This window comes from Hemiscyllium ocellatum, chromosome 8, assembly GCF_020745735.1.
Source record: "Hemiscyllium ocellatum isolate sHemOce1 chromosome 8, sHemOce1.pat.X.cur, whole genome shotgun sequence".
Lineage (NCBI taxonomy): Eukaryota > Metazoa > Chordata > Chondrichthyes > Orectolobiformes > Hemiscylliidae > Hemiscyllium > Hemiscyllium ocellatum.
In genome coordinates, this window is record NC_083408.1 from 40,964,722 (window position 1) to 40,988,437 (window position 23,716).

A 23,716-nucleotide genomic window follows, 5' to 3' on the forward strand; every position below is an offset into this window, starting at 1 on the left:
GTTGTTAGTCGGCAAGGGGATGAGGGGTTGCAAAATGAGGGCAGTTCAGGTACAGATCAGCTGCACACTCTCGATGACTGAATGGCCTTGCCTTACTCTCACAACTCACTCCACACACTGGAGTCTGTGATCAATGTTCGCACATCAAGTGCAATTCCGAGGGAATGCCACTCTGTCAAATGAAACATTAAACCATGATGCAGTTAGCCTCTGTAGATGGATGTAAAAATCCCTTTAGTCATACTTAGAGAACAGCTGGGGAATTACACTCAGGGTCCTGGACAATATTTAACTTGGACCTTACACGAGCAAAAATTATGAGATGAGCTGGTTACTGTCTCAGTGTCAGCTTGCTGCAGCATTTCCCTATGTTACAACTCAGACTACTGTGAAGCATTTTGCGCTGAGGTCATGACAGGGACATTACAAATCCATGGGTTGTGACAGGAATAAGGACTTAGCTTACCCAGTGCAACATCCATTTAAATGTCTGTGCACTGTTTAGCTCCATACCTCAAGACGACTCCTATTCTGAAGTAACTCAGTGTGTGTTATAAAAACATTCCTTGGCACTTGCTTATACCTATGACAGATTGGGAGACAAAATCAAAACAGGATTCCCTCAAAGTTGAAGGAAGTGGATCAGTAGGTCCATACATAATTAGACCAGACTGAGAGGGACCCCACGAGTTGGGAGTTTACAACAGTCCTGTCACTTGAACAGTTAGTTACTCAAGGATTTCTATCAGATAGTAACTGAGGTACCGGCAATCCCCATCAAATCACCATCAGTGGATTATAATCATCACAGTTCCACAGCCTCAGCAGTCAGCAATTTTACAAAAATACATTAAAATATTACAAGGCGCAACAGAAGTGTAGACTCTAATGAATCAATTCTCACTGTTTCTTCGTATGCTGTTAAAATGTGACGAATGATGCAAACAGCGAAAGGTACGCTAGTCATCCAAATAAAAGGGCCCATGTGTCTGCGTTTTTCAAGAGCCGAGAAAATATCTGAACACTTCTTATCCCAGACAACGAGGAAAACCAACAAAATCCCAACAGCGTGTACAAGAGCCCAGATAGCACCAATGCCTATGTCAACACCCCAGTCTACTTTGTCGACTAAGTATGATAACAATACTGAGAAACAAACAGGTTGGCATGCTAACATTTAGGCAGAATTCTCTCTTCACGGCGCAAATAAATCAGAAATTGCTGGGAAAACTCGGCAGATCTGGCAGCACCTGCGGAGAGACAGCACAGACCTTTCGGGTCCCTCCCCACTACAAAACAGTTCTGAAGAAGGGTAACTCTCCACAGATGCTGCACAAGTTTCAGAGGCAAGTTCCAGCCTAAAATCTTCTTCACTCTTCCTCCCCAACCTAATATTAGCTAAACTGAAGTATGACAGTAGTGGAGGTAAAAGAAAATATTTTCTCTTCAGAACCAGTGATCAGATTATGACAAACACTTGACTCGCTGGGACAACAGGAGTTTGATTCAGAGTAGCAAGGCTCCTCTCTACTTTGACAAATCAAGACAACGCTTTGACTTGACTATAGATCAGGATCCACTGGTCTACTCTTTATGGTCCTACCTTCAGCTCCAATTGAAACAAGTTTGACCCCCTTGCTGGCGATAAAATCCAGGGCTTTGTTGACATTCGATATTTTATGTACACGCATCTTCCCTCTTTCTGGTTTGGGCAAGCGTTCACCTAATCATGAAAAATAAAAATAACATTATAGTGATGAAATAATACTCTGCCAAGTAAACATGATCCTTCCACCTTACTCTTCCCGATCCTGTGCACCGGGCAACATGATTCAAATCTCAAACACCTCGGCAACACAAATGTGGAGTTGTAGATTTCATTTGTCAGCATGAAGCCAGCTTGTATGGGTCTGGGACGCATATTCTTTCCTGTCTCATCCTGCCTCTCTATTTCACCCATCTGCACTTTCAAATCCATCCCCGGCCTCATCCCTTCATGTCTTTACAATTGCCTTCAATTTTACACCCCTCGGAGATCTGTGCAGTTCTCCGGTTCTGGCCACTGGACAGTGAGCAAGTTTTATAAATGACCCCCATTGGCACCCGAGTTCTGGAATTCTCTTTATGACACTCTCTGCCCTTCTACCCTGCTCTCCTCTTTCAAGAGGATGGAATAGATAGGTGGGAAGGAAGATGGACAGATAGGACAGGTCAGGAGGGCGGTGTTGAGTTAGAAGGTTGGATCTGAGACAAGGTTGGGGTGGGGGGGGGGTGGAATTGGTGAAATCCACATCGATCCAGTGTGGTTAGAGGCTCCCAAAGCGGAAGATGCTCTTTAAACTTCTCCCTTTGGCTGAGCTTATAGTCATCTTTCCTGACTTGTCCCATTGCCCTATTTTCTTTAACAATTCTTTGACAACGTTGAAAGGCACTGTTGCTCTTGTAAAAGTAAGTAACCTTAAATATTAAATAGAACAGTAGGCTTTACCACAGCTACCCCCCTCACCGCCCACTATGGTTATATGATCACTCATAATACATTAAACTCCACTCAGATTTCAAAGTGACTTTCCCCTCAAAGGAAGTTCAGCACACACAAGTGAAAAACATTGCAACTCCCCAAAGACCACAAGCAGCTGCTCCCACTTTAAACAACATCTCATCAGAATACTGTGAAACAACAGCTTGAAAGGGAGTCTACCTGCAACAGAACTGCAGCAAGATCAGCGATAAGCTTTCATGAATTCAGAATGCCAATCAGTGCTGACAGTACAAGGCATTCAGGTAAAATCCAAGAACAGATATTGAATTTGTTAAGTTATCATAGAGGACACATCCTCTATGATCAGTAGGCGCTAACATAGGATTCTTTGATCGAATGCCTTAATAAACACCAACAGTAAACTTTTAGAAGTTCCAAGAGACAGAAAGACACGATAAATATGATGTCAGTATCTGGAAAAGCTTGGTACGCCCAGCTTTACTGATCTTTATGTAGATGACATGAGTGTGTACACTGACACTAAACAATAAACAAATTACAAACCTACCAGAAATAACCTCAAGGAGAAGCATGAGTTTGAGTCCATCTCTAAAATCCTCTTCAATATTCTCAATCTGTGTTCCTGCCTTGCGGAGATGAGAGTTACACCAGGCTGTGAAAGTCTGTAAATACAATTGCAATCTTAGAGTTAAGAAGAAATATTATATTCAGAGAGAAAGAGCTTTGCACTTAAGTGGCTTCCACACTGAAGAATCACAGGTGAGAATTACACATATTAGTGAACTGCGCCTTTTTGAAAAACAGCCACTTCTGCGAATTCTTTGAAAAATAGCCTTTAATTGATCATTTGGGGATTCGTGACATTTCTTTAAATTCTAAACTTACTTTTCTCAGTAGATTATCTAAAATAGATAAACTTATATCAGAGTCAAAAAGTGTGGTGCTGGAAAAGCACAGCAGGTCAGGCAGCATCCGAGAAGCAGAAGAATCGACATTTCAAGCACAAATTCTTCATCAGGAATCAGGCTTGTGAGCTAAGAGGGCTGAGAGATATATGTGTGTGTGCATGCACGAGAGAGACAGTGAGAGACAGAGAGAGACAGAGAGAGACACAGGATAGCTGGGAATGTGATAGGCAGGTGAAACTGGGAGGTGATGTTGATAGGTCGGAGAGGAGGGTGGAGTGGATAGGTGGGAAGACAGGTGGGACAGTTCAAGAGGGTGGTTGGATCCGGTTTGGCGGGGAGGGGGGAGGTGGGGGGAGCGGGGCGCGAAATGAGGAAACTGGTGAAAATCAACATTGATCCCATGTGGTTGGAGGGTCCCAAGGTGGAAGATGAAGCATTCTTCTTACAGATGTTGGATGACTGGAGTCTGGTGGAGGCCCAGGACATGCATGCCCTCAGCACAGTGGGAGAGAGAGTTAAAGTGTTCGGCCACAGAAAAAAAGCTCGCTTTTACAGATACTCTTAGTTCAATGTCAAATAACTGATACTGCCCATTATTTGTCTTCTTAGAGCCAAGTTTCCACATTATAATTATTTATATTGCTCTTAAAATTATTGGAAATTCAGAGTTTTATATGCACAAGGTATGACCAAATTGTCAGGAGTAAAATTCCTCAGCTGCCTCAATTTTTGGCCACCTTGACTTTGGTGAAGTGGAATGTTTTCCGATGTTATAGCATCTCATTGCATGATTTTGTTTTGTGTAGAAGTCCCATTAATATAAAGTATGGCAAAGGCATTTTGGATGAGTTGCAAACTGTCATGGGTAGAACCAAAGTTCACCAGCATACAGGAATATAGAACACGAGGAGACAGTTTTAAAAGAATTGGGGGTTTTCCCATTTGAGATAAGATGAAAAGAGATTTCTTCTCTCTGGAGCTAGTTAGCTAGTTAGTCTTCCTTCATTCTTTCTTTGCAGTTGGAAGCTGAAATCAGCTTCATATAAAAACCCAATTTCCACTATTTAAAGAAAAATAACAATTTTATTTTTATGCATCATCTGTACCCGTGCTGGTGAGACAGTGAGAGAGATTGGACAGACTGGAGCTGTTTCCCTTGGATTAGAAGAGATTGAGGGGGCACATGATTGAGATGCATAAAATTAGGAGGGGCACATATAGGGTGGACAGGAAATAACTCTTCCCCTTGGCAAAGGGATCAATGACTTGGGGAGTAGATTTAAGGAAAAGGGGCAGAAGGTTTAGAAGGGATGCGAGGAAAGTCTTTGCCACCCAGACAGTGGTGGGAATCTGGAACTCACTGCCTGTAAGGGTGGTGAAGGCAGAAAACCTTATAACATTGAACTACAGAGTTAGGTGTGCACGCGCAATGCTAAGGCACAGAAGGCCATGGTCTAAGTGCTGGAGAATCGGATTTGAATAGACAGGTGGTTTGATTTGGCTGGCACGGACAGCATGGCCCAAAGAGCTGTTTTCCTATGCTGTAAATCTCAATTACACCGAGTGATATTATAAAGGAAAGACTTAGGTTCTCTGGCAGTGACGCAACGGTGCAGCTTTGGGTCTACTGGCTCCTAGCTGATGGAAGCTCTTCCTACCCCAGGAAACTGGCATGGCTCAGCCAGTGGGACAGCACTATTTGATAGTGACAAAGAAAATTAAGAGTTGAATGCTGTCAGCCTGTACATAAAAACAGTGTACACAAGAACTCAGGGAGGGGGAGGGGAGTTTGAGGGGTGGGGAAGAGAGGTGAGCACTCAATAGCTACATTTCAATTTTACACAGATGACTCATCAACACCCCAGCAATCAGAAGGGTCATGGCCAACACATCAACTTTGAGACCAATGTGATAGTGTTCTGTAGACTGAGCAAGTCGTTACAATGTGGAGGTTGAACCCCTGTGTTAATTAAAACCAAACACCTCACCCTGTAATCTATTAAAGTGTATGAGTGAAAGAGAATTCCTAATTTCCACTATTTAAAGAAAAATAATAATTTATTTTCTTAACTCTCATAGTGAACACAAAATTAACAAACTGAACACTCTGTCCCCTAACTAACCACTATCCCTTTTACTGAACACAATTCAATCAATATGCAGTTCTAATAACACAATGACTGACTTGAAATTAAGTCCACACACAGTCTTATTTGCAGTCTTCCTTCTGGTCTTCTGATTCACTGTTTCCTCCCTAGATCGTCTTTTGTTTTTACTGGACAAGACACCTATTGATAGATAGTCGTGATTTGGAGATGCCGGTGTTGGACTGTGGTGTACAAAGTTAAAAGTTACACAACACCAGGTTATAGTCCAACAGGTTCAATTGGGAGCACACTAGCTTTCTGAGCGACGCTCCTTCATCAGGTGATTGGTGATATCACCTGATGAAGGAGCATTGCTCCGAAAGCTAGTGTGTTTCTAATTAAACCTGTTGGACTATAACCTGGTGTTGTGTAATTTTAAAAGTTAATAGATAGTGTCTTCTGAAATTTCTTTGAGGGCAAGTTATTAATTTCTTCGGGAGGCCTTTGCTCTCTGGAAGTTGCTCTGACTGATTTTCAAAATGCCCTGGTTTTATGTCCCCCAACATGGTTCCCTCTCACTGGTCTGATGCTGTCAAAACAGCAACCAAAACTCAGGTATCCATTTAACAGCCATTGCTACATGTATCTATTTTGGAACAGCCTGTTTCTCAGTTGTTCTGTGTACTGGCAGCTGCGGCTGTACGTTAAATTACCTTTAAGATAGAAAATGTTTTCTGAATTTTAAAGTGAACATACACCCTTTTGACTGCATAACAAAGTGACATTGCATTCTTATTACATGGGACTTGGAAATTTCGAATCAACTTGTCCATTTTCACTTGAATATGGCAAAACAAATCAAGTTGTCTACAATATACAAGAAGCACTGCTAACCTCCAAAATCAGGATTTATATTAACTGGATAAATGAACTGCAGTTTTTTTTAATCCTCACGGGATTGCAAGTCTGTTTTTTTAAAGACAACACTTCTGGCTCTACTCCAGGATTCTTATGTAGAAACAAATGCCCTTCGGCCTTGGTCGTATTTCAAAACAGGAACCATTTCAGCTTAACTTCATAAGTGGCTGCCGATGCTTGACTTGCTAATGAACAGTCTGCCTTCCCCTGGGGGTAAGTTTCTTTCTTGTTCATGTAGATATACTCTGTTTCAATGCTTCTCAATATAGCACTCTTCTTCCATTTCTCTGTATTCAGGCTCACAATATACAAGAAATGTAGTCATGAGTGGAGCACAACAGCCAATGTTTAACCATATATAGAGAAGGAGTCTCCTTCATATCAAAATATTGTGCTTTGTAATTTCCTTGTCATGACTCCATTTCTTTGTAATCTAAAAAGGAGTATCCATCCGGTAATGCAAACCAGGCTTGATAATAAAATAGCATCATCTTTACAAAATAGTTTTCTAGAAAGAGAACCAATTTGTTTGTATCTTTCTAAACAAAGTGGCTGCATTATCAAAGTCGCTCAGCCCTTGAAATCTTTTGCACACACCACTTTCTGTTATCCGTTTAAAACGTTACTGGTCACCGACTTCCTTTTCACATTTCTAAGCAAAGAAAAGGCGCAAGAACCAGTTAACTACACTCAATGATAGGCTCGCTATCTTTAACTCTTTAGTAAGTCAATTGTCCACTGGCGTCAAAATCTGCTTTACAAATGTTTCTTAGAAACTTCCATAAAATAAATGCTAATGCGAAACAAACTTTCTTCTTTTTGTATGATTTTATTTTCACTTGTCAGTTTCTCCTCCATCAAGACATGACTGAATCGTAGCTCCGTACATGCCTTGTGGCCCTTTGGTACCTGTTCGAAGGCTATAGAGCCATCACAGCTGATCTTGATATCCACAAATGTACAAGTTTTCTGCAAAATGGACTGGATTTGAGAGATTTCCAGTCTATTCTCCCCTCCAAATCTGGGAGCACTGAATCCAAGTGATTGGACTAATCAACTTATTTACAATTGTTCAGTCAGTTTTAAGTTCAGTGATGTACTTTTTCACATATATCGGTCATTTGTCATAACCCACTGTTAACTGGAAGTTTGGTTAGATTGCAGATGTGAAATACCTCATGATTTCGAACCTCAAGGATATGAAAATTAAAATACTTTCAAACACCAAACTGCAACATAACTAAAGTGTGACAAAGGAACTATAGAAAGGTCAGGTTTCGGAACCGAAACACCACCTACTAAGAATGCAACTGGTATGCACTTAGGAATGAATAACATTAAAACCCAAATCACATTTTGTTTAAAAATACACACACAAAACACTAGAATTTCAGAATCAGAGTGAACTTTTGAAACTCTGAAAATTATAACACTGGGTGCTACTGAACTGGAGAGTGAAAAGTGGACAAGCCCATTCCAGCTGAAAAGTTATTAATGCAAGAGGTAGTGGAAGGGTGGCACAGTGGTTAGCACTGCTGCCTCACAGCACCAGGGACCCGGGTTCAATTCCAGCCTTGGATGATTGCCTGTGTGGAGTTTGCACATTTTCCCTGAGTCTGCATGGGTTTCCTCCGGGTGCTCCGGTTTCCTACTGCAATCCAAAGATATGCAGTTTCGATGAATTGGCTGTGCTAAATTGTCCATAGTGTTAGGTGCATTAGTCAGAGGGAGATAGGTCTGGGTGAGTTGTTCTTCAGAGAGTTGGTGTGCACTTGTTGGGCCAAAGGGACTGTTTCCACATGATAGGGAATCTAGTCGAATCTAATCTAAAAATGTTGAGAGTATGGCACTGAAATATGACAGAGAAATAATGGCAACACCCAAATCCAAATACTCAGATAATAATACAGACTTTTTGCAAAATTCCAGCACAGAACAATGGCAGAGAACCGAAAGTAAACCTGGATAAAAAAACTTGGAAAGGGCATGAGGAAAGAATGTAGATTTGGAGTGTAGCAAAGGTAATACAGCATTCAATAAATATTTTATTGACAAGGCTGCTATTATGCTCAATGTGTAGAAGTAGGAGGGTTATAGAGATGGTGGCTATCATAGATGGTGAGGGAAATGAAATTTACAGAACTGGCTTTGTATCTAATTGAGATTGCCCAAATAATGAAGTCATAGGAAATGGCAGAGATGGGTGGCCATGGATATGGACAGCAGAGGTCTATAAAGGGAGACAGTTCACAATCGTAGTTGGCAGTGAGGGAGCAGGTGGGAAACTAGAGTCTAACAACAGTCATGTTTGTATTGGATGGCACAGCAAGCCCACTAGGCTGAATGGCCTACTCCTGTTCCAAATTCTTAATCAAATGAAGACTAAAATTACCCATTGTGAGAAGTTGCTCAGTACATTGTCTGAAGATGGGAAAAGGAGGAGGAAATTGGAGAGAAGAACCTAGTTTGGTGCTGGATAGAGGACAGGAGTGAATGATGCGTTCTAAAGGACAGGCAGTACATTGAAGGTTCCTAGGGAGTCTTCATTGTTGGTGGAACATGATAATTGAGAAGCCAGGCCGATTTACTGATGTTCAATGGCACCGGTACAAATCTATGCCAAACCTGTATGGCTCATCAGATTTTGATAAATTAAGTCAGATTTGCAGTCGAAATGGAAATTTGGACTCGGGCAAACATTTCCATTAGCACTACAGCACAAAGTAATTCCAGCAGCTGAACCTTGGCTCGAGCTCAAGTCAGAAACCTCTGACACTGGCCTGCTCAGAGCACAACTGGGCCACTCCAGGAAAGACATCACAAACACGATCCTGTGACTAACATGAAAATGAGCCTAAGTGTGTCAATGCAGTAAAAAGTTAATGCATATCCCATTTTTTGAAGTCGGCCTCACTGGTAAGGCTAGCAGTCACGATGTCCTGCAGAGGGCTCCAGTATCAGCCTTGGCAACATGCAAGTTACAAGGCTGTGGTTTTAAGTTCCATTCCAAGATTTGAGAAAAGAAAAGAAGGCTAACACTGCAATGCTGCATAGAGAACAATGCACTGCAGGAATACTGTCTTTCCAATGCGACATTGTGATGGAGGCTGGTGCAATTGTAACATTTAAGAGGCATTTGGATGGCTATATAAATAGGAAGGGTTTGGAGGGATATGGGCTGGGTGCTGGCAGGTGGGGCTAGATTGAGTTGGGATATCTGGTCAGCATGGATGGGTTGGACTGAAGGGTCTGTTTCCATGCTGTATATCTCTATGACTCTATGCTCAGTTGCCCTCAGACGAAGACAGAGAGTCCCATTGCGCTCTGAAGAAAAGCAACTTGGGGCTTATTCCCAGAGTCCAGGTCAATATTTATCCTTTGATCCAACATCACAAACAAGTCATCTGCTCATTATGACACTGATGCTTGTGGAAGCTTGCTGCACACCAATTGGCTGCCATTTTTTTTGTATCATAGAATCACAGAATATCTACAGTGTGGAAGCACGCCATTGAGCCCATCGAGTTCCACACTGACCCTCAAAGAGCATCCCAGCCAGACCCATACACTCACCTACCCTATCCCTGTAACCCTTTATTTCCAATAGCTAACCCACCTAGCCTACACATACCTCGACACTATGGGCAACTCAGCATGGCCAATCCACCTCACCTGTACATCTTTGGATTGTGGGAGGAAACTGGTGCACCCAGAGGAAACTCACTCAGACACAGGGAGAATGTGCAAACTCCACACAGACAGTCAACCAGGGGTGGAATTGAACCCGTGTCCCTGGCATTTTGAGGCAGCAGTGCTAACCACCCTATCAGAGAATAAACTTCAAAACACTCCATTGATGGAAAAGCACTTTAGGAAGTTTGATGGATGAAAAGACATGCAAATCGCTCTTTTCTGCAAAGCTGTTGATATTGCCATGTACACACACAATACCTAGACAGCCTCCTTGAGGTCCACTTTGTTCTGCCAATAGCTGAGATGTCCTGTGCCTCGAGAAACATGGCTACATATGAGACGTATGCAGCCATATCACCAAAGAAATTTGTCTTCAGTGACAAAATTAATACCTCTTGCAATGGTTACATTTATAACCAAATCATGGCTCCTGAATTTGATCTGGGCGAGCAAGCCTTGGGTTGAACTCTCAGAATTCTGGAAGAAATATGAATAAATGTCATATTTGAAGACCATGCAGTTTTCTCCTTCAGGCAATACTGAATTAGTCAATTATTTTGTCTTTGAAAAAAATTGTGCCCTGAAAAAATCTCTGCAAACCTCAATGTCAGAGTGCAAGCAATTGTCTACTTTTTTCTGGAAAAAAATCAACAATAGGAAGCGAAGGGCTGAAAAGGAAGTAGACAGAACAATTAGGTTCTGATGACTGCATGGTCTTCAAATATGACATTTATTAATTTTTCTTCCAGAATCACAAGTAATAAAAAAAATCAGTTTCCTGACAGCTCTGCAATAGTGTCCAGATATTCAAGACAATATATAATTTTATGCTTTTACCTTTCAGATTCTTGGATGCTGAACACGCACAAAAGAGGTGAAATTATCAGACTGTTGAGGAGCTGAAGAAAATAGGAGATAACAAGGAAACTAAAAGCTTTGCCACCTTGTGTAATTCTGAACAATGTATCTGAGTTATCTCCAAGTGCTTCACACAAATTGAGTTCCAAACTGCTGTTCAGTCAGTTGAAGGTGGGCGGCACAGTGGCACAGCGGTTAGCACTGCTGCCTCTCAGCGCCAGAGACCAGGATTCAATTCCCGCCTCAAGCGACTGACCGTGTGGAGTTTGCACATTCTCCCCATGTCTGCGTGGGTTTCCTCCGGGTGCTCCGGTTTCTTCCCACACAGTCCAAAGATGTGCGGGTCAGGTGAATTGACCATGCTAAATTGCCCGTAGTTTAGGTAAGGGGTAAAATGTAGGGGTTGCTTCGGCGGGTCGATGTGGACTTGTTGGGCCGAAGGGCCTGTTTCCACACTGTAGGTAATCTAATCTAATCTAATACACAGTTACAACATGGACAGCACAATGGCTCAGTAGTTAGCACTGCTGCCTCACAGCACCAGGCTCCCAGGTTTAACTGTCTGTGTTCTCCTAGTGTCTGCATGGGTTTCCTCCAGGTGCCCTGGGTTCCTCCCACAGTCCAAAGATGTTCAGGTCAGGTGAATTGGCCATGCTAAATTGCTCATAGTGTTAGGTGCATTAGTCAGAGATAAATATAGGATAGGGGAATGGGTCTGGGTGCATTACCTTTTGGAGGGCCAGTGTGGACTTGTTAGGCCAAAGGGCCTGTTTCCATACTGTAGGCAATCAAATCTAATCTACTCACTTGGTGTTATTGTCGGAACTGGATTTGTTCACACGTTGATTGAAGGAGGTTATTCTCAGGTAAAGGCACATTTGGGAAGTGGGAGGCATTTAAAAATTAAATAACACAGGAAATCAGGATGACAAAAAAAAGGCACTAGAAAGCTTTGGCAAATAGGGTGAAGGGGAATCTAAAGACATTTTGTAATACATTCTGGGCAAAAGAGCAACTAGGGAGAGTATAGGGCCCCTTAAAGATCAACAAGGCCGTCTGTATGTGGAATCACAGGAGATGGGTGAGGCACTAAATGAATATTTTCCTGTGAAGGAGGAAACGTAAGTGAGGAAACTTGGGGAAATAAATAGTGATGTCTTGAAGAGAGTTCATAATACAGACAAGAAGCTGCTAAACAGCTTAAAATGCACAAAGATAGATAAATCCCCAGGTGCAAATCAGGTGTACCTCAAAACTTTGTGGGAAGCTTGGGAAGAGATTGCTGGCCCCCTGACTGAGATATTTGTAACCTGGGTGAGGTGCCAGGAGACAGGAGGTTGGCAAATGTGGTGCCGATATTTAAAGAAAGGAGGTAAGAAGAAGCCAGGGAACTATAGACCAATGAGGCTGACATCAATGGTGGGCAAGTTGTTGGAGGGAGTCCTAAGGGACTGGATTTTCATACATTTGGAAAGGCAAGGACTGATTGAGGATAGTCAACATGGCTTTGTGCATGGGAAATAGTGTCTCACTAACTTGATTAAGTTTTTTGAAGAGGTGACAAAGATGATAGATGAAAGCAGAGTATTAGCTTTGGCTTCACCACCAACACTGCAGTTAGCAAGTCCTTCCATAAATGTGGACAATGCTCACAGTCAAAGCCACAGTCTAACATGAATAGGCAGGCAGTGAGAAACACTACCCTCCAATGTAACTGCAGTCTGAAACCAGTCTACCTTCATCATGGACTGAAACTCAGAGTCTGCTCTAGCTGAACAACTAATGTTCACAACAGAATGCTTGCCGTTCAAACCTCAGAACCCCAAAGATAAAGAATCCTCAAATACATCTTGCTTTTTGTTTTAACCCTTTGTCAAGGGTTAGGAGATAAGTTAGACTACAAAAAAGACATACATCATTTATAGACAGTCTTGAAAAGTTTGGAATAGAGATAATTAGGAGGTAAACCAATGGAGGCTTTCAACAAAAGATGCTGGCATCATCGCTTGACTGCTAATCCAGAGGGCCAGGAAACTGCCCTGGATTCAAATCCCACAATGGCAAACTGAACACAATTTGTAAAACCTGAAATTGAAAGCTAGTCAATGTGATTGCGAGACCATCGATTGTTTAAAACCCAACTTGTTTACTCTTGTTCCTCTTGGAAAGAGGATCCAACATCCTTACCCATCCTCATCCACATGTGACCCCAGCTAGAATGAGGCCATTTAGCCCATCATGCCCATGCTTGTCAACAAAGATTTTATTTCACTGGCCCTAATTTCCAGATTTTGCTCTATAGCTCTGGAAGCTGTAGCAACACCAGTGGATATCTAAATATTCTTCAAGGCTTCTGATTTAGTCAAAAATTATCATCCTATCATGAATGATTTCCAGACTTCCACCATGAGTGAAATAAAAATCTTTCAATGCTCCTCCTAACCTTCTACTTCTTACCTTAGCTCTATTCCCATCATTATTCATGGAGAAAGTGCCTTCCTACACACTCTATCCCTGTCCCTTGTAACCTACACATCTTTGGCAAGTCTTTGCTATTGAAGAAAATAGATCCAGTTTTGCAAGTCTTTCCATATAGCTCTGACCCTCCAACCTCCCTGGCAGCATCCTGCTAAGTTACATCCCCATATTCTCTACTGTAGCCACATCAGAGTCACAGTAATAGGGTTAATGTCTAACTGGTCCAACAAGTCACTGAGCTCAATAAACAACAAGAGATGTGCAATAAATTCTGGCCTTGCCAACAATGCCCATATTCCACAAAAGAATTATGAAACTATTGAGAATTTTTGATTTGAGCAGATCAGAAAAAGGAATTGTTCCCTCAGGTGAGTGTGTCAATAACCCTGGGTCACTGATTAAAATCATTGACATGTGATCTAGGAGATGGTTGAGGTGTGTTTTTTTCCCTGCACGCAAGAGTTCTCCAGTATCTGGAACTGGAAAAGGTAACAGAAGCTGATTGCATGAATAATTTTCAAAGATGTTGAGGCAGGCAATCTCAAGGACAAGAACTTTTTTATTCCTAGCCCTAAAAGCTAGGGCATGACTACTCTATCAAAGAGCCAGCGTAAGTGTTATACGTTAAAAGCCTGCCTTTACGATGTCAGGTTCAACAATTCTGCAAGTATCAGCAACGTATCAGGCTGAAGAATTTGGTGAGACTTGCACGTTAGCTCTACTCTAGAGCTATTTGTGCCAAATATATAATGAGGAGTTAGAGGGATGGTCAGCATGGCTTTGTGCGTGGGAAATCATGTCTCACGAGCTTGATTGAGTTTTTTGAAGAAGTAACAAAGGGGATTGATGAGGACAGAGTAGTAGATGTGATCTATGCGGACTTCAGTAAGGCATTTGACAAGGTTCCATTTGGCTCAAAGGAAGAAAATAGAGGGTGTGGTGGAGGGTTGTTTTTCAGACTGGAGGCCTGTGACTAGTGGTGCACTACAAGGATCAGTGCTGGGTCCACTGCTTTTCATAACTCATAAATGACTTGGATGTGAACATAGGAGGTATAGTTAGTAAGTTTGCAGACGACACCAAAATTGGAGGTGTAGCAGACAGCGAAGAAGGTTACCTCAGAGTACAAATGTATCCTGATTCAGATGGGCCAATGGGCTGAAGAGTGGCAGATGGAGCTTAATTTAGATAAATGAGGTGCTGCATTTTGGAAAAGTAAATCAGAGCAGGACTTATACACTTAACGGTGCAATCCTAGGGAGGTTTGCTGAACAAAGAGACCTTGGCATCCAGGTTCATAATTCCTTCAAAGTAGAGTCACAGGTAGATAGGATAATGAAGACCATGTTTGGTCTGCTTTGCTTTATTGGTCAGAGTATTGAGTATAGGAGTTGGGAGGGGTCATGTTGTGGCTGCAGAAGAAATTGATTAGGCCACTTTTCAAATATTGTGTGCAATTCTGGTCTCCTTCCTAACAGGAGGATGTTGTGAAAGTTGAAAGGGTTCCGAAAAGATTTACAAGGATGTTGCCAGGGTTGGTGGATTTGAGCTATAGAGAGAGGTTGAATAGGCTGGGGCTGTTTTCCCTGGAGTGTCAGAAGCTGAGGGGTCACCTTATAAAATCATGAGGGACATGGATAGGATAAATAGATAAGGTCTTTTCCCTGGGGTGGGGGAGTCCAGAACTAGGGAGCATTGTTTCAGGGTGAGAGGGGAAAGATATAAAAGGGACCAGCATGGGCACAGTGAAGAAAATGAGAGAGAAACGCAGATGCAGACATAGGCAGGAGCCCGATGTCTAGCCATGTATATAATTAAAACATGCACAGAAGTGTGTGCGTAGACTGACTAGCATTGGATGGTAGTGTTTATGGAATAGTCTTTCAATAATCTAACAGTAAGATTGGAAGTTGGAAGACCAAAATGTTGTAACATTTAGTTAACATGCAGTAATAACAATGGTATAAAGAAGCCCAGACCTGAAGACAATTCTTGACATTGCCTTCTCATCACTAAGTCTGCCTTAAATCAAAACTCATGGGTGACAGCATAAAACCATGCCACAAAAGATGGTGGGATGCACTGCCTAGAATATTGTGAAAGCAATGAAGATCAAGAAACAGGCCTGATGTCACTGAAAGAAGAGAAGAACTGAAAAAAAGATTTCGACAAAAAAAGTTGGCTTTGGACAACCAGCAACCAGAGAAGCTGAAGGGAAAGGTTTTGAAAGTATAAAAAAAACTCTGACCAGAAAATTCCTGTTGAAAAGCCATTAAAAAAAATTCCAAGTCCAAATAAAAATTTTCTACAAGATTAGTAGAGGATAAAAAGCTTTTCTACATTTAAAACTAGGCGGGGAGAGCAGTATAAGCTCACTTGCAGCCAAGGGGATAATTCCAGATGGCCGTCTATGCACGGGTGCTCAATTACCAGAACACAAAACATATTCTATCCTTAAGAAGAGAAAATAAAACAACCAATTTGACATTAGACTGGGAAATGGAGTTGAGAGATCTCGAATTCCAAACAATGTACTCAATGACAAAGTTAACTACAAACAAGTTAAGGAAAATCCTTAAAGTAAATTGATTTTTAAAATAAATATAATGGAATTCAAAGCTTCAGAACTCTAACAATAAAACTAATTAAATCTTTATTACGATGATGGGTCCAGCACAAAATACAATTTCACTCAACAACTAAGTTTTAAAGAAAAAGAAATTGGAGATGAAGGGGGGTAAATCTGACCATGGTGATGAATTCAGTGCAATAACATACCAAACTAAAAAACAAACTTGTCTGACAGTCAAAAAAATTGAATCATCTTGACTATTTTGAGAAAGTTTCTATCAACAAGTATTTTCTAAATCCTTCAGACATCTTAGGAAAGGAATACCATTACTCATCTCTATAAAGATGCTGTATTGGTAAAGGAAAGCTGAACGTTACATTGAAAACCACATGCAGAATAGCAGAAAAAAAATCAATAGTTTTCAGTTTTAACTGCAACAAACAAACATGCAAAAGCAATTTCAATCAACTAGGAATACAAGGCAATAAATGTGTATAGTACAAAGAGATTAAAATCCAAACAAAGATAATCTTGGTCCAGAAAACAATCATCTGCTTTAACTACCTATTAACAATCAGCCAATGCTACAAAACTTATCTGTACCAATCGATTGTGTTCAAACAGCTTCAGGAGTTTCTCTCTTTTTAATACGCAACTTTGAATCAAGCATATAACACACTTCTCTATGAAATGGAATGGAAATCAGATTGTAGCTTTTGTCAATATCTCATTAAAGGTACCAGGTCAGTGGACCATAGCACTGCTCTCTCATTAGAGAGACACGACTGGTGGTGGTTTAACCTGAAGGTCATCACAACTCAGGCTGAAAAGAGCAGTCCTTTATGGTAACCTTAGCCAGTGAGGGAATTGAACCCATGCTGTTGATGTCACTCTGCATCACAAACCAGCCATTCAGCCAACTGAGCTGACAAGATCATAGTTCAGTAGTAGATACCAACTCCCAGAAGATTCTCTTCATGAATCTATCTAAAATCATAACTATGGAAACCTACAAGAGCATCAGTGAATACTGGAATGGTTCAAATTCCTTTATCTCGGGAATAACTGACTTTGGATGAACTACACCACTCTTTTCTTGAGAATAAGACAACATCATCACCCAATCCTGAAGCTAGTGATGGAGAAAACAAAGAAACCCTCTTCTCCATACATTCTTGCAGTTACAAGACCCTTCAGAAGTCTGTTGACTGAGCACAGGAAAAGTCAGCTCACCAACTATACCTCGCCATTGACCTTCTTGACCCACCTACTGATACAAATGAATCAATTCAAAGACTTGAAGGCGTGGAAGTTTATGGAAAAATCATACAGTAAAAGTCAAAATTAGTAATCTGGGCAACTCATTTGGGAATGTAGATAAATGTTAATTAAATGTTTATGCCTGGGGGAGAAAGCCTGGGGAATGGTGTGTACAAGGCCTGGCAGTGATAATGTCATGGAGCTGCTGTTCACTGGGCCTATATAGCATTTAGTTTTAATAAATAGCTTTTATAAAGATCTATCCTGAAGACAATTCATGACCCTGCCTCAGCCTGGTCTTAAATTCTATTCTACGACCAGAACCACAGAATCTTTTAAAAAATACAAAAACAGGGATCATTAAACTGTCCAGTTGCCTCAGCAACAGTATATTGGAAAGGCAGAATACAATTATTCTCAATACTGTACCTGTACAATAAGCAGATATGGGGATATGTATACCATCAGTTTACTGAAAGACTTTGCAGCTGAAATAAAGATACATCATAAATCTGGTACTCAGGACCAGATTCTAAACATAAGTAACTGGAGACTCAACAAATGTCATCTCACATCAGTTGGATCTGACAATGTCCTGAAGGGATGCTTCATGCAGAGTTAAACTAGAATTTAGAATTGTTTAACACTCAATTCTTATTTTAAAACTATTTGGAGTATGATTGAAGTGAATGCATCTGTTTGTAAGAAATAAACCACAAAAACAGGAGTAGGGCTAGGGCATTTGGCCACTGAAATCTGCTGTACTACTCAATCAAGGTCATGCCCGATTCTGACTTGAGCTCTATTTTCCTGCCTGTTCCCCATAAGCCTTAACTCCTTCATCTATTGAAAACCTAACTGTTTTATGAAATGCATTTAATAGTGGCTACAAGCCAAATAGAAAGTAAATTACACCAGAGGCTGTGCCCGCATGACTCTGGCAAGCTAGCTAGCATACTATGTATGCACAAATTATATTTTCCCCAAACACTAGGTCAGACGCGATTCCGTTCAATAACCTAGCTTCCATTGCTGTCCGGGCAGAGAATTCCAAAGAAGAATGATTTTCCGAGAGAAGTAATTCCACCTTCTCTCCATCACAATGGGACAGCCCTTATTTTTAAACAATATCCCCAGTTCCAGGTTTCCCTACAAAGGGGAACCTCCCCTCAGCATCTACCCTTTCAAGCGTCCTTCAGAATCTATGTTTCAGTGAGGTTAGCCCTCATTCTTTGAAATTTCAATGCATAGAGGATCAACCTGCTCAACCCCTCATGATGACAAAAGCTACTCAATCCCAGAATCAACCTAGTGGTGACGTTTCTCTGGACTGAGTGCAATGCATATATTTCACTCCAGATGAACTGGATCAAGAATGTACACATCTATCTTGGTGTGATCTCACCAACGCTCTATACAGCAGTAAGAAGAATTCCCCATTTTTGGGCTTCATTCCCTATGTAGCAACATCTAATATTCCATTTCATCCCTAATTACTTAGTGTACCCTCATACCAAAAGACAGCACAGTGGGTGTGCAGCACGATGGCACAATGGTTAGCACTGCTGCCTCACAGCGCCACAGACCCGGGTTCAATTCCCGCCTCAGGTGACTGTGTGGAGTTTGCACATTCTCCCCACGTCTGCGCGGGCTTCCTCCGGGTGTTCCGACATTCCTGTGGTTTCCTCCCACAATCCAAAAATATGCAGGTTAGGTGAATTGGCCATGCTAAATTACCCGTAGTGTTAGGTGCAGTGGTAAATCCGGGTGGCTGCGCTTCGGCGGGTTGGTGTGGATTTGTTGGGCCGAAGGATCTGTTTCCACACTACGTAATCTAATCTAATGGTTGGTGATTCATTTCCAATTTGTTAATGACACAATCAACATAGCTGCTGCACAAGTGCAAGAAACCCAGGCTTATATGCCCAATTCTCAAGCTATTATTTAGGAGAGTCAATGAAGAAATCAAAATCAGCTATAATGGAGCACCAATTTCTTCAACCACATGAATTATCTGCCATTTCCATGCAGCAAGCCTCACAAATTCATCAAAGCAGTTTATTGACAACTTAGCAACATGTCAGCAAAAGTGGCAAACCCATGCGCTCCTCAAATAAATCGCTGGCTTCAGCTATTCTCATATCTTCAACATGTGTTTTCACAATTACTTTCACACCTTTTAAATTTTAAATCAGTTGTGTTGCATTACATTACCGTTTTTGGGAAAAAAAAATTACTTATGATGCACAGCATCTTTTGACATTAAATTTCTACTACACTGCAATTCAGAATGGCTGAATGCTTCACATCCTTTTATGCACGAGAAACAAGTAGATGGTCATCGTATTAAAAACCGAAATCGTGCGCTTTCGGTTTCCTCAGTTTGCAATACAAATCCGGTTGGAATAAAGAGCAGATTTAGAGACAAACAAAAACTCTCAATGTTTTTTTTCCATTGTTAACTGCAAAAAAGTAGAGGTGTGCACTAAAATAACTGTGATTCTGTAAATTCAGTCAGCATTAAGCAGTGAAGGAAAGCTTTGGGCCTAATTTACTGTGAAATTAACATCACGGTCCTTCTCATCATTTGTACACAAATTGGATATCAACTTCAAATAAGTACAGAATCACAGTTAAATACAAACTGTGTACACTTACTGCATGAGGTGTGCCATTCCATTGCAAGGTGTATGAATATGGCATCTCACCATGCGGATTGAACAGAATGAAGCTCTTTCACTGACATAGTCAAAACAAACTAAATGCCCACAAAAAAAATAAGGATTTTCTATTTTAACATCTTAAGCACCCTTTAACACCATGAAATATCTTAGTTATCTTCTCTTGTTCATTTAGCTTTCAATTAAAATGATTCTTCTGTTTTCCACTTCCTTTGCCACTTGATTGTCTCTGTCTTTTGTAATCTAGATCCTCATTCTATTCTGCTTTTTGTAAATGACTTGATACTGAATACAACATTCTAACTTATACTTCCTGGGTTTAATTGGTGGAATAACTAAGCAGATTGGGAAAATCTTGTCAAGTGACAACAATCTTTGGGCTACCATAAATGTGTTTTTTTTTTGAATGAGAGCATAGTCACCCTACTCCTCAAAAACAGCTTAGCCAGCCAAAAGAGTCAAAGATTTTATTCCTACTTTCCACCCCTTATCCCACCTGAACACAGGAGGTCAACAATAAAGTACTACTCCATAAAGGAAACCCCCATTTAGCAGCGAGTTTTGAGAAGATTTGTAGCTCAGGTTGAGGTTTTGGATGTAGGTTTGCTCGCTGAGCTGGAAGGTTCACTTCCAAGTCATTCGTGCAGGAAGTACAGCCGTTTGCAACTGGCACACTGTCGGATGGCATTCGCTTCCCAATTTCGGGCCAGTTTTAGCATATTGCGCCCATAGGTCTTAGCGAGCTTGGCGACAGAGTGCCACCCGCGAACAGCTGTACTTCCTGCATGTAAGCCTTGGAAATGAACCTTCCAGCTCAGTGAGCAAACCTACATCCAAAACCCATTTAGCAGCCTAGTCAAGCCACCACACCTCCTCCACGAGCCTGCACATCATCATGCTGTGAGAGAGATAGAAGAACCAGTTCTAAACTTACATACATTTGCATTCACACACAGCCAAGAACACAGCAGCCAACTGCAGCACCATAAAAATAAAAGATCATCTGAACTGCTTGCTACCATAATTTGCTGACAAAACAGGCTGAAATTCTCCAAGTCAGTCAGAAGCCCGATAACAAGACTGATGTTGCCACATTATTGCACTCTTGCCTTCTTTTGCCCTCACAAATACTGATGATTTACTCTAGTACAATGTCACTTACACTGGAACACAATAATTTTAAAATACAAACAAGGAACAGAATAGGCTGCTATTCAATACGATCATGGCTAACCTGATCTTAATATGAACTCTACATTCTGTCTATCCCTGATCATCTTTTATCCTCTAGGTAATCAAAAATCCATCTCTGCCATAAACATATTAAAAGATTCTCCTGCTTTTTGAGAAAGGAACTCCAAGGATTCACAACTCTTTCAAGAAAAATGCTTTCCATATCATTTTTAAACGGGTGACCTTTGATTTCAAACAATGACTCCTAGTTCCAGATTCTCCGACAAGGGGAACCATCCTGTCCACATCCACCTGGTTAAGTCCCCTCAGGATCTCGGTCTGGCAGTATCCAGAGAAACAGAGTTAACATTTTGAGTGCAGTATGATTCTCCTTTAGAACCTGTGATGTTCTGAAAAATCACCACAGGCTTGAAATGTTAACAGATTCTCTCCCTGCAGATGCTGCAAGCCCTGCCGAGTTTTTCCAGCATTCTCTGCATTCGTTTCAAATTTCCAGTATCCATAGTAGTTTGCTTTCCCCTTCCAGGATCTTCAATGAAGACTGAAGTCACCTCAGACTGTTCTAAACTCCAGAGGATACAGGCCTGGTCTGTCTAGCCTTTCCACATAAGGTAATCCACTCAATGCAAGTATTATTCTAGCAAACCTTCACTGAACTGCTACCAATGCACGAACATCACGCAGTAAGTATGCTGACCAGTTCTGTACACAATGCTCCATAAGTGGTCTCACCAAAGCCCCACATAACTGAAGCAAAACCTTCCCACGCTTGATTCAATAACCCTTTGCAATAATACACGATATCAGCTTCCCGGATTTATTCGCGAAAACATGCGCAGAATGCAGAAGAGCCCAGCAACTTGTTCCCTGTGCTCCTGGTGCATCATCACTCTCTCAGGATTGCCTTTGGTCAATGGCGTCCAGTTTGCCCACTATCAAAAGGCACATTCTGTAAACTGGACCAAGCTGCTCTGGAAAATCACATGATTAGAATCCGCTCACTGGCCCCCACCAAAAACGGAATTTCCAGTTTATTTGTGAGAATCTGGTGAGGCCTCTGGCTGAGGATCAGCAGCAGGAGCTAAACAAAACAGGAGAGAGAAGATCATGAGAGAGTGAAGTACTGGTTAATCCTCCGCTTCCCCCCCCAACCCCTTGTCATTCTCTAACTCTCGCCGTTTTAAAGGGAAAAGGCATTATCTTGCTTCGGAGCTTAGTCACTGGGATATGCAACATGACTCATCCTCTCATCACCCCATCCTCCACTCCGCAGCTTCTCTGTGTGATCGTGCCTTGATTAGGAATATTCAGAAGGAAATACTGTAAAGTATTTGACTGCACATCCCGCCTGACAGTACACATCAGGGTCAGATTCCCTGCCCCGTCTCCCTATCGAGGGAAGGAAAATCTCGATTTGCGTAACACTTCTTGCTCAGTTTTCATTTGAACAAAATCTTTTGGCTGTTTCTTTTTGCTGCATTCATTCTGGCGGACTGGGCTGATCTCAGCAGTTTGCATATTAAACACTACACAACAATCAGGAGAACCATTGCAAATGTTGGAAGAGGACAAAACCAAAAGCTTTTTCCACAAAAGAAAGACTACATATACTGAAATCAATCAATATGGACTTTTAAAAAAGGGACATTTCCAACTCCTGCACTTACTGTGCATCGGTGAGATATTCAAATAAGCCCCCAAAAATGCAACCTATGCAAATAGTATCACCAACCTCCAAGTAAAATTAACATAAGAGCACATACACAGCATACACGTGTAATGAAGCTCACTTCAATGCAGCACTGCTATCTTTGAAACAGGTACTGGCCTCTGATAATTAGATTAGATTAGATTACTTACAGTGTGGAAACAGGCCCTTCGGCCCAACAAGTCCACACCGACCCGCTGAAGCGCAACCCACCCATACCCCTACATATATCCCTTACCTAACACTACGGGCAATTTAGCATGGCCAATTCACCTGACCCGCACATCTTTGTGACTGTGGGAGGAAACCGGAGCACCCGGAGGAAACCCACGCAGACACGGGGAGAACGTGCAAACTCCACACAGTCAGTCGCCTGAGGCGGGAATTGAACCCAGGTCCCTGGCGCTGTGAGGCAACAGTGCTAACCACTGTGCCACCGTGCTGCCCTTAATCATTACAACGTAAACCACAATGCCCAAATAATCAAAAATTCATCTTTTTTTAAAAAAGTTTTGACTTTTAGTGGCTATTTTAACACCACATTCAAATGCTTTAAACTAGATTAGATTACTTACAATGTGGAAATAGGCCCTTCGGCCCAACAAGTCCACACCGACCCTCCGAAGCACAACCCACCCATTCTCCTACATATAGCCATTTACCTAACACTACAGGCAATTTAGCACGGCCAATTCACCTGACCTGCACATCTTTGGACAATGGGAGGAACCGGAGCACCTGGAGGCAGACACGGGGAGAATGTGCAAACTCCACACAGTCAGTTGCCTGAGTCAGGAATTGAACCCGGGTCTCTGGCGGTGTGAGGCAGCAGTGCTAACCACTGTGCCGCCCACCA

The 23,716-nt window shown here is 41.6% G+C and overlaps 1 protein-coding gene across 6 annotated transcripts in view; it reads right to left on the minus strand.

The window, feature by feature from the left end:
• actn1 (actinin, alpha 1) overlaps nucleotides 1–23,716 on the minus strand; it is a 219,544-nt gene that overhangs the window by 122,047 nt on the left and 73,781 nt on the right. For all 6 annotated transcript variants that reach the window (XM_060828843.1, XM_060828840.1, XM_060828842.1 and 3 more), the window contains exons 2-3: nucleotides 3,051–3,165; nucleotides 1,604–1,723 (exon numbers count right to left, since the gene is read on the minus strand). In XM_060828843.1, coding sequence (XP_060684826.1) covers nucleotides 1,604–1,723; nucleotides 3,051–3,165 — 235 coding nt within the window. The remainder of the gene's footprint in view (nucleotides 1–1,603; nucleotides 1,724–3,050; nucleotides 3,166–23,716) is intronic.